This window comes from Schistocerca serialis, chromosome 11 (assembly GCF_023864345.2).
Source record: "Schistocerca serialis cubense isolate TAMUIC-IGC-003099 chromosome 11, iqSchSeri2.2, whole genome shotgun sequence".
Taxonomy (NCBI): Eukaryota; Metazoa; Arthropoda; class Insecta; order Orthoptera; family Acrididae; genus Schistocerca; species Schistocerca serialis.
In genome coordinates this window covers 180,526,894-180,538,964 of record NC_064648.1, presented here as the reverse complement: position 1 = coordinate 180,538,964, position 12,071 = coordinate 180,526,894, and the positions used below count along the sequence as shown (strand labels likewise).

The window sequence follows — 12,071 nt, the reverse complement described above, 5'->3', positions numbered from 1 at the left end:
CATAGTAAAAAAATGGCATTAGGGAAAAAGATTTGATTTGATGTCCCCTACAACCTTCCAGGGCTTGTCGGTTTAAAAACTTTTCACCCTGTATATACACTGGTTTCTCGCGTTCAGCAAGTAAAAAACGAACCACAGAACGTTATTCAACTAATGTGGACGTCTCAAGTGGACTCGCCATCCTGAAATGTATTTTTGAGGTTATAGACAAAACAATATTGATACGTCAGCTGATCAGGGCTCATCCCAGTGACGCCAACTTAAAGTCATAAAAGTACCATACTAACAGCTTTTTCCCCAGACCAGTCTGACGGAATGACCCTTGTAGACATCTGGTAAAATCTTGGAATGAGTATAACTGAGTAGATTCTTCTGGAAATATGCATGCACGTTCTAAATAAAACAAGACTGAAGTAAATAAGAAACTGATAGATGGTAAATGGTCATCTTGCAGCTTCATACACTACTGGCCATTAAAACTGCTACACCACGAAGATGACGTACTACAGACGCGACATTTAACCAACAAGAAGAAGATGCTGTGATATGCTGATTATCAGCTTTGTCAGAGCATTCACACAAGGTTGGCGCCGGTGGTGAAACCTACAACGTGCTGACATGAGGAAAGTTTCCAACCGATTTCTCATACACAAACAGCAGTTCACCGGCGTTGCCCTGTGAAACGTTGTTGTTTTGATGCCTCGTGTATGGAGGAGAAATGCCTTTCATCATGTTTTCGACTTTGATAAAGGTCGGATTGTAGCCTATCGCGATTGCGGTTTATCGTATCGCGACATTGCTGCTCGCGTCGGTCGAGATCCGATGACTGTTAGCAGAACATGGAATCGGTGGGTTCAGGAGGGTAATACGGAACGCCGTGCTGGATCCCAACGGCCTCGTATCACTAGCATTCGAGATGACAGACATCTTATCCGCACGGCTGTAACGGATCGTGCAGCCACGTCTCGATCCCTGAGTCAACAGATGGGGACGTTTGCAAGACGACAACAATCAGTACGAACAGTTCGACGACATTTGCAGCAGCACGGACTATCAGCTCGGTGACCGTAGCTGCGGTTACCCTTGACGCTGCATCACAGACAGGAGCGCCTGCGATGGTGTACTCGACGACGAACCTGGGTGCACGAATGGCAAAACGTGATTTTTCCGGATGAATCCAGGTTCTGTTTACAGCATCACGATGGTCGCATCCGTGTTTGGTGACATCGCGGTGAACGCACATTGGAAGCGTGTATTCGTCATCGCCATACTGGCGTATCACCCGGCGTGATGTTATGGGGTGCCATTGGTTACACGTCTCGGTCACCTCTCGTCCGAATTCGCGGCACTTTGAACAGTGGACGCTACATTTCAGATCTGTTACGACCCGTGGGTGTACCCTTCATTAGATCCCTGCGCAGCACTACATTTCAGCAGGATAATGCACGACCGCATGTTACAGGTCATGTACGGGCCTTTCTGGATACAGAAAATGTTCGACTGCTGCCCTGGCCACATTCTCCACATCTCTCACCAATTGAAAACTTTAATGGTGGCTGAGCAACTGGCTCGTCACAATACGGCAGTCACTACTCTTGATGAACTGTGGTATCGTGTTGAAGCTGCATGGGCAGCTGTACCTGTACACGCCATCCGAGCTCTGTTTGATTCAATGCCGAGGCGTATCGAGGCCGTTATTATGGCCAGAGGTGGTTGTTCTGGGTACTGCTTCCTCAGGATCTATGCACCCAAACTGCGTGAACATGTAATCACATGTCAGTTCTAGTATAATGTATTCGTCCAATGAATACCCGTTTATCACCTGCATTTCTTCTTGGTGTAGCAATTTTAGCGGCCAGTAGTGTGTGTCTGGATACAGACGGCATATTCGTGTGATTCTGTTGAAACCGTGTAGTTTTGTACTGTATCCAACAGGAGTCTGGGTCGGCAAGGCGGTGCGCCTACTCACCTATGATGGTGATCATCCACGCGACGACGTAGGAGAGGCTGCCGATCCAGATGATGCACATGAGAAAGGTGAGCGGGAACCAGCGCTTGAAGCGCGGCTTCTCGCAGTCCGGGATGGTGGCGGTGAAGACCAGGTGGATGGGCCAGACGAGCACCCAGGCCAGCCGGCGGTACCACGTGTGCGGGGGCGAGCCCGGCCAGCGCAGCGCGTCCTCCACCGCCGCCGCCACTGCAACACGTGTCCGCAGCACACACACGTGTGTCACACACCCGGCCAGGCAGCTGTGTCGTGTTGATCGGACTGAAGCAACTACGCCTACCAATCAGGTCTACAGGGCTGCGATTCCGCAGGCAACTTTACTGAGCGCCGTACGGTCTGCCGAGGCGATTCACCGTAGTCCCAAATGGAGCATGTGGCGGTACGTCACACAAATATTGACATTTTTAGCGGTTGTAAATGATAGTTTACGTATTTTATGGATATAATTAGTGTAAAAGATATAGTTAATGTTCTTGAAACACCTGATGTGCAGCGACAGCATCTTTATTTAATGTCTATGAAAATAAAAAAGGACCGAAAGAGACGCGATTGTACGGCCGAGGAGGAAGGACGTATTTTGTGGTACACGCACACTGTTTTGTTTCGCTATACGGAAGGCAGCCATTGAGCGGCTACACATATTTTATGTAACTTATTCCGATAAAAGCAAGAGTACGAGTGAAAGGAAAAAGCATTGAAATCATCCAAGCATGTGCCCCACAGGTGGGGTGTACAAAAAAGTAGAAGGAGGAATTTGAAGATGACATGCAAAAGCAGCTAAATGGAGGTAATCAGATTATAATAGGGGACCTCAATGCACATGTTGGCACAGACAGGAAAGGATTCGAGGAGACAATGGGACCAGAGGGCTGGGGTAACCGAAATAGAGAAGGAAAATTGTTGCTGGAATTCTGCAAGAGGAATGGGCTGGCGATCGCAAATTCCTGGTACAAAAAGAGAAGTAGCCACAAAATAACTTGGTACAGTGGAGACTGGTCCCAAACTTCAGTAGTAGACTATGTACTAGTGGATAGGCAGACGATGAGCAGCCTCACAGATGTTAAGGTCATTCCATCTGAGGCCTTAGACAGTGACCATCGGCTGTTGGTAGCCACCCTGAGAGAGAAAAAAGATAGGAGGGCAACAGACATACAGGAGAAAAGGTTGAAGACATGGATGCTGAAAGAGGATGAACGGAGGACCCAGTACCAGACACTGATCAGGAAGAAGCTGCCAAAGGAAGATCAGAGAACAGTGGAAGAAGAATGGGGAGATTTTAAGAGGGCTCTAGTTGAGGCAGCTGAGACTGTGTGCGGAAGAACTAGCACAAAGAGGAGAAGTAAGGAAACCCCATGGTGGAACAACATATGTAAAGAGGCAGTACTTCGAAAGAACAAAGCCTTCAGAGAATGGTTCCAGACCCGAACAGAGGAAGCTAGGGTAAAATATAAGGAAAGCAAGAAAGCGGCACAGACCGTAGTAAGGGCGGAGAAGAAGAAGTGGATGGAAAAATGGACAAGAATGTTAGAAGAGGACAGTGAAGGGAACAAAAAAGTAGTTTACACCATGGTAAGAAATAAGAGGAACGACAGAAGCGAGTGCCTGAGGATCATGGATAATAATGGAAGAGTTGTGGAGGAAATGCATGAGCTCAAAAAGATTTGGAAGGAGTACTTTGAAGATCTGTTGAATGCCGTCAAGCGGGTAACTAACAGTGATGGAGAGCCTAGGGCAGCAGACGATGATAATAGTGGGGAAATTGATGATCTAACTTGGAATGAAGTGGAAGAAGCCATAAAGAGGATGAAAGGGGGCAAGGCACCAGGTTGGGACGAAGTAACAGTGGATATGATACGAGCAGCAGGAGAAGTAGGAACCCAGTGGCTATACAGAGTGCTGAGGGTGATGTGGAAGGAGAACAGAATTCCTAAGGATTGGAAGAAAGGAATTATAGTCCCGATCTTCAAGAAAGGGGATAAAAGGAGATGTGAGAACTACAGAGGAATCACCCTGCTACGCCACTGTGGAAAAATCTATGAAAAGATCCTGGAGAAGAGAATAAGAAGCAGTGTTGAAAGTAGACTGCAAGAGGGGCAGTATGGTTTCAGACCGGGAAGATCAACAACGGACCTCATATTTGCGGTAAGGCAACTGCAGGAAAGGCACTATGAGCACGGGAAGGACTTAATCATGGCCTTTTTGGATATTGAGAAGGCGTATGACAGTATCTGTAGGGACAAGCTCTGGGATGTGCTGAACGCAAAAGGGATAGATGAAGAGATAACACGAAAAGTCAGAAAAATGTATGAGGGAAGTGAGAGTTGTGTGAAAGTGGGGAGGGAACATACTGCATGGTTCAAGCTGGAAAATGGGCTGCGACAGGGAAGTGCACTTTCGCCTTTATTGTTTATTATTGTTATGGATGAAATCCTACAGCAAGTATCAGATGCAATTGGAGATCATAAAATGAAAGCAGTGCTTTTTGCCGATGACCTGATGTTATGGGGAAATTGCGAGAAGGAGGTGCAAGAGCAGTCAGATGTATGGGAGGCAACGGCAGCACAATATGGAATGCAATTCTCTGCAAAGAAAAGTGAAATAATTGTCACAACAAGGAAGAAGAATAGGCCAAATGTGGATATAACTTGTGGAGGGGAAAAACTACAAGTGGTAGAGAACTTCAAGTACCTGGGAAGCATGATTGAAAGTAAGGGGGGAAACGCAATGGAAATAAATGAAAGGTGCAGAAAAGCAGGGCAGTTCTACAAATGCATTAGGGGGCTTATTTGGAGCAAGGAGGTGCCACAGAAATCCAAGGGAATTATATACCGAACCTACTTTGTCCCCATATTGGCATACGGAAGTGAGACATGGGTAATGCACAAAAGCGACAAAAGTAGAATACAAGCTAGTGAAATGAAGTTCCAGAGGAGCAGGTTGAGTGTAACAAGACGAGACAGATTGCGAAATGTGTATGTGAGGGAAAGACTAAAGGAGGAACCAGTACAGGACAGGATAGAAAAATCAAGACTGCAGTGGTATGGACACATGAAGAGAATGGATGAGGGAAGAATTCCAAAGAGGATGTTTGATCTGCAACTGGAGGGGAAGAGACCCAGGCGAAGACCAAGAGATAGATGGGTGAAGACAGTGAAGGAATGTGTGACGAGAAGAGGAGAGAACTGGACGACGGTGGAAGAGGGGGAATGGTGGAAAGACAGAACACGATGGAGAGGCTTGTGTTCCCGACAGACCCAGCCAGTGGCTGGAAACTGTCCAAGATGATGATGATGATATTGATTCCGATTTCTGCTTAAATAAACTTGTTATTATTATTAGAGGAGGGAGGAGGAGATTAGTGTTTTAACGTCCCGTCGACAACGAGGTCATTAGAGACGGAGCGCAAGCTCGGGTTAGGGAAGGATTGGGAAGGAAATCGGCCGTGCCCTTTCAAAGGAACCATCCCGGCATTTGCCTGAAGCGATTTAGGGAAATCACGGAAAACCTAAATCAGGATGGCCGGAGACTGGACTCAACCGTCGTCCTCCCGAATATTATTATTAGAAAATGAATTTCTTTGTAATAGTTGTCACCTCAAATGCTCGCAGTGGCTAGTGATTTTTAATAAGCATTTTTTCGGAAATTTGCGCTGCCGGAAGCTCATCTTCCGATGCAGCCTCTGGGCGGCCATTACGCGCCGAAGTGTTAATTTATTTATCAAAGTGTTAACAGTAACTGTAAATGCGAGAGATTTCGTTGTACGAACTTTTTAAAATTGCAACAGACAATTAATTTACGTTAAAGTTCATGTTTTTAAACTATACAGACTCCATGAGTTCAGTAACTTTCATCTTGGCCGCAACAACCGAAATTCTCTCAAGCCTTGGAAATTAACAAAATTACATTCAATTCAGTTAATGGCAACTATATATTAGTCATCACGTTCAAAATCTAAAGTTGGTACATGAATAACAGCGGCTCTTCAAGAACCCGTCTCATATTTACTTATGCACGTAAGTAAAAGTGATAAGACAAGACAGTATTCCTGAGAGAAAGAATCATGTTGATAAATAAATAAATAAATAAATAAATATATATATATATATATATATATATATATAAAATATATATGTAATTTCCTTTGTTTGTGACGTAACTTATGCCAACGGACGTCACAAGCATCAGATTTGTCTTGCACCTCTAACCTCAGCTCCAATACTTGTCGATGACCACATTGTATTGCTTGACATACACTATGTGATCGAAAGTATCCACACCCCCACACCCCAAAAAACATACGTTTCTCACATTAGCTGCATTGAGCTGCCACCTACTGCCAGATACTCCATAACAGCGACCCCAGTAGTCATTAGACATCGTGAGAGAGCAGAATGGGGCGCTCTGTGGAACTCATTAACTTCGAACGCGGCCAGGTGATTGGGTGTCACTTGTGTCATACGTCTGAACGCCAGATTTCCACACTACTAAACATTCCTAGGTCCACTGTTTCCGATGTGATAGTGAAGTGGAAACGTGAAGGGACACGTACAGCACAAAAGCGTACAGGCCGACCTCGTCTGTTGATTGACAGAGACCGCCGACAGTTGAAGAGGGTCGTAATGTGTAATAGGCAGACATCTATCCAGACCATCACACAAGAATTCCAAATTGCAAGTACTATGACAGTTAGGCGGGAGGTGAGAAAACTTGGATTTCATGGTCGAGCGGCTGCTCGTAAGCCAAACGACGCTTCGCTTGGTGTAAGGAGCGTAAACATCGAATGATTGAACAGTGCAAAAACGTTGTCTGGAGTGACGAATCACGGTACACAATGTGGCGATCCCATGGCAGGGTGTGGGTATGGCGAATGCCCAGTGAACGTCATCTGCTAGTGTGTGTAGTGCCAACAGAAAAATTCGGAGGCGGTGGTGTTATGGTGTGGTCGTGTTTTTCATGGAGGGGGCTCACACCCCTTGTTGTTTTAAGTGGTACTATCACAGCACAGGTCTACATTGTTGTTTTAAGCACCTTCTTGTATCCCACTTTCGAAGAGCAATTCCTCGATGGCGACTGCATCTTTCAACATGATCGAGCCCCTGTTCATAAGGCACGGCTTGTGACCGAGTAGTTACACGACGATAACACTTCTGTGATATACTGACTTGCACAAAGCCGTGACCTGAATCAAATGGTTCAAATGACTCTGAGCACTATGGGTCTTGACTGCTGAGGTCATCAGTCCCCTAGAACTTAGAACTACTTAAACCTAACCAACCTAAGGACATCACACAGATCCATGCCCGAGGCAGGATTCGAACCTGTGACCGTAGCGTGACCTGAATCCTATAGAACACCTTTGGGATGTTTTGAAACGCAGACTTCGTGCCAGGCCTTACCGACCAATATTGATACCTCTCCTCAGTGCAGCACTCCGTGAAGAACGGGCTGCCATTCCCCAAGAAACCTTCCAGCACCTCATTGAACATATGGCTGGGAGAGTGGAAGCTGACATCAAGGCCAAGGGTGGGCCAACACCACATTGAAGTCCAGCATTACCGACGGAGGGCGCCATGAACTTTAAGTCATTTTCAACCAGGTGTCCAGATACTTTTGATCACATAGTGTATGTCTTTCCTGTATTGACTAGTCGCTGCTGATGGGTATTATGTATTTTTGATACTATAAATTTTTGCTGTGTATCTGCACATGTTACCATCATATAAGAGATTGTGTAATCTACACATAACCTTAGAGATAATAAGGAATCAGGGGTGGACACAATCGCAGATAAGTACCAGCTAACATATATCTGCTCCAATAATTATCAACAACTCAATGTTAGGGGGAGTGCCCTCCGAAAAAAAAAAAAAAAACGCAAATCGCCACCAAGGGGGTCTGAGCACTATAACCCCACTCATTACCACTGCTTATTCTCATACAAGTGATTAGGTAGTCCACAGGTGATTACACCCTGTCGTATATCAAAAGCTTCATCACACCCCAGAAGAATATTGAATTATACAACCTGTTTAGCCCAATACCTGAAACGAATACAGTGGACAGTATAGCACTGGAGAGTAATGATCTAATTCATTGTTGTAGTTGTGGTCTTCAGTCCTGAGACTGTTTTGATGCAGTTCTCCATGCTACTCTATCCTGTGCAAGCTTCTTCATCTCCCAGTACTTACTGCAACCTACATCCTTCTGAAACTGCTTAGTGTGTTCATCTCTTAGTCTTCCTCTACGATTTTTACCCTCCACGCTGCCCTCCAATGCTAAATTTCTGATCCGTTGATGCCTGAGAACATGCCCTACCAACCGGTCCCTTCTTCTAGTCAAGTTGTGCCACAAACTCCTCTTCTCCCCAATTCTATTCAATACCTCCTCATTGGTTATGTGATCTACCCATCTAATCTTCAGCATTCTTCTGTAGCACCACATTTCGAAAGCTTCTATTCTCTTCTTGTCCAAACTATTTACTGCTCATGTTTCACTTCCATACATGGCTACACTCCATACAAGTACTTTCATAAACGACTTCCTGACACTTAAATCTATACTCGATGTTAACAATTTTTTCTTCTTGAGAAACGCTTTCCTTGCCACTGCCAGTCTACATTTCATATCCTCTCTACTTCGACCATCATCAGTTATTTTGCTGCCCAAATAGCAAAAGTCCTTTACTACTTTAAGTGTCTCATTTCCTAATCCAATTCCCTCAGCATCACCCGACTTAATTCGACTACATTTCATTATCCTCGTTTTTCCTTTGTTGATGTTCATCTTATATCCTCCTTTCAAGAGACTGTCCATTCCGTTCAACTGCTCTTCCAAGTCTAATTCATATGATATTGAATTTGGATCTGCTGACAGTGTATACATTTGTGGTACGCTGAGAACTTCGTCCTGTCCCAAAAAGTCTCTTGGATGCTTCAGACCCTACAACTCGTTTAGTCCAACACTTATTAATAGCTACAGCCTAGGCATCACAAGACAAATTGTTTGCTAAAGGCACTTAATGTGGATATTACCAGATCGTCGCAGCAATACAACTCGCGTGATGCACAGTTGAAATTAGCGATCAGATGAACCGTTTATGAACATAGCACAGATGGTCAGGCACAATGACACAAGAAACCTGTAAAAAAATTGATTCTGAAACAGTGCCTCAGTGCCGATTGAGTTCTGAAACACTTTACGTGCGGCAGACGCAGAGCCCGGCTGACCTTCGTTCTCGGTGCAGTCGTTGTCCTGCAGGTCCCCTGGGACATCAGGGTTTCCCTGGCCATCCGCTCCCGCCCCCGCAGCCAGCTTGATGCTGCCGTTGAGCTGTTGCGCAGCCGTCTCGGGCCCCACAGTGGAGGCGTTGGCGTCCGCTGCCGAGGCGTCCTGGAGTGGTAGCCTCGTCTCTCCAGCCTCTGAAAGCACAGGCGCTGCCAAACAATGCCGACGAAACCTCGGATAGCTCAACTGTTAAACATAACCCTCCAGTAGTGCAGCTGCAGTCATAAAGTTTTGATTCCATCCATCCATTATGGTGACCTTTACGGGCCCAATGCCGGATCATGACTGGTATGTCCCTTCTCCAGTTCTGTGGAGAACCTTACCTGCATACAGGGTGAAAAGTATTTCAACCGACAAACTCTGGGAGGTTGTTGGGGACATCAAAACAAATATTTTTCCCGGACGTCATTTTTTCCTATGAGGAGTATTTAAACCAGTGGAGGCGGTATTACGCTCTTCAGGTGTTAGAGGCTGTATTACGATCTTCAGTTGTTATAGGGCGTATTACGCCCTTCAGTTGTAGGCAACTGCCGTCCACCAGTGTAGTAGTGCATTGTCTCTGCTTACTAATGGAGCGATACACCTGCAGTGAGTACACTGATATGGTTGGTGCGTACTACGTAGCGCACCACAACGGACGAGCTGCACAGCGGGTTTATCAACAACAATATCCTAATCGCCGTATCCCGCATCGTACGACCTTTGCTGCTGTGTACCAACGTCTGCGTGAGACCGGGTCATTTAGCAGATTACCTGGACAGGGACGCCGTCGCACGGTAAGAACGCTGCAATTTGAGGAAGCTGTCTTGCAGCATGTGGAGCGGGATCCTTCACTCGTGCAATTTCACGTAACATGGGGACGAATCAGACGAATGTAAGAACAGTCCTTCGAGAGCCGTTGTTACGTCCATTTCACTTACAGCGTGTCCACAACCTGGAACCAGTTGATTATCCACCCAGAGCACAGTTTTCACAGTGGTACCTGGAACAGTGTGAAATGCATCCTACATTTCCATCCTCTGTGTTGTTTACCGATGAAGCAACGTTCGGGCGTGATGGAGTCTTCAACATGGAGTGAGGATAACACAAATGCGACAGTTCCTAGCGCTGATCAAATGTGGTTCTTCGTCAATGTGTGGGTCGGTGCTGTTGGCGACCGTTTAATTGGGCCGTATCTGCTACCTAGGCCATTAAATGGCAGGCACTATTACAATTTTGTCGCCAGAGCATTGCCAGAATTGCTGGAAGACGTCCCGCTCCCTACAAGACAACGCATGTGGTTCCAACATGACGGCACGTTTCAGTCGTCGCGTGCGTCGATTCCTCGACCGACGGTTCCCAGAAATGTGCATTGGCAGAGGTGGTCCTGTACCACGGCCTGCTCGATCCCCAGATATGTCCCCTCTGAATTTTTTGTGTGAGGAGAGATGCCTAACCTAGTTTATGCAACTGCTGTTACATCAGAAGAGGATCTGGTTGCCCAGATAGTAGCAGCAGCAGAAATAATTCACGATACTCCTGGAGTTTTTACTGTAATTGAAATTGGATTGTGTTTACGTGTTGTCTCTTGGTCATAAAAAAGTGGAAAAGTGTTTGTTCGTTTAATTAATTTGCCGCCAGAGAAATCTTCCTCTCCCAGTTTAAACACTCCTCATAGGAAAAAATGGTAGTAGGGAAAAATATTTGTTTTGATGTCGCCTACAACCTCCCAGAGTTTGTCGGTTTAAATACTTTTCACCATGTATGAGCTACTGTTACGATGGGTCACCACTTCCAAAGCCATTTTAAAGCTACTGACAGCTACTGACAGGAATGCACATACCTGCTCTGCGTTTAGTGTACGTTACACAGTCAAATGTCGTATTTCAAAGCGTCTGTGCATCATTGAGGTGGAACCTGAGAACTAGGTCAGTATTTACATACATGTATGTGGAAAATCACCTAAAATCTACGTCTGCGCTGGCTCGCAAACCATCGCCCATTATTAACCCATTAGGGGACAGTGGGCCCCCCTGTCTCCCAGAAATGCGAGGTTTAATGTACTTTGCCATTGGGGTGGGTATAAAGTTTTAATTATCAGGCTAAAATACTTGCATTACATATTGAAGACCCCATGCTACAGTACCAAATCATCCCACTGGGAGAGCTATAAAAATGGCACAGCATATTGATAAGGAAGAGAACTGTGTGATGATTCTCTTTTTGGGTTTCATGGGGAACAACACTGCGTTAGGCCTTGCTGAGTTGCTTCAACTGTGTCAGTGGCTATGCTGAGGTGAATGCACTGGTTCCTATCAGAGTACTGAGGTTGAGCACCGCTGGTCACAGCCAGTAGTTGGATGGGTGAACATCTGTGATTTATTTTTTTTCTTTATTGATTTTCAATTCCCCCCGAAGGGGGCGGGCTGGCAGCAGCTTACTACGCTGCTCTACAGCCTACAGACTTTTTTTTAAAAAAAGGAAGAAGAAAGAAACAAGAAAAAACCGGTGATAAAATGGTGATTTAAAGTGGAAAATGGCGTAAAATGCGGAAAGTTAAAACAGAAAGCAAAAGGGGATGGCAATGTTGATAAAATACACAGGAATCAGACAAGTAACATAGTAGACACACAATTAAAAAACATGGCGACAGTCTGGTTTCTGTTTGCAAGAGATAAAAAGCACACCCAGCGACAGTATGATGGCTGTTTGCTACACTGCCGAAGAGACACAACACGGAGCACGCACTGGAAAAACACACTGTAAAACACTGCACGAAAAAGGCGGCACAAAGATGGCA

At 45.6% G+C, this 12,071-nt stretch overlaps 1 protein-coding gene across 1 annotated transcript in view; it reads right to left on the bottom strand.

The window, feature by feature from the left end:
- LOC126426921 (sodium/potassium/calcium exchanger 3) overlaps positions 1 to 12,071 on the bottom strand; it is a 223,040-nt gene that overhangs the window by 59,090 nt on the left and 151,879 nt on the right. Inside the window, exons 6-7 of the mRNA XM_050089024.1 lie at positions 9,235 to 9,426; positions 1,970 to 2,197 (exon numbers count right to left, since the gene is read on the bottom strand). Of these exons, the coding sequence (XP_049944981.1) occupies positions 1,970 to 2,197; positions 9,235 to 9,426 (420 nt within the window). The remainder of the gene's footprint in view (positions 1 to 1,969; positions 2,198 to 9,234; positions 9,427 to 12,071) is intronic.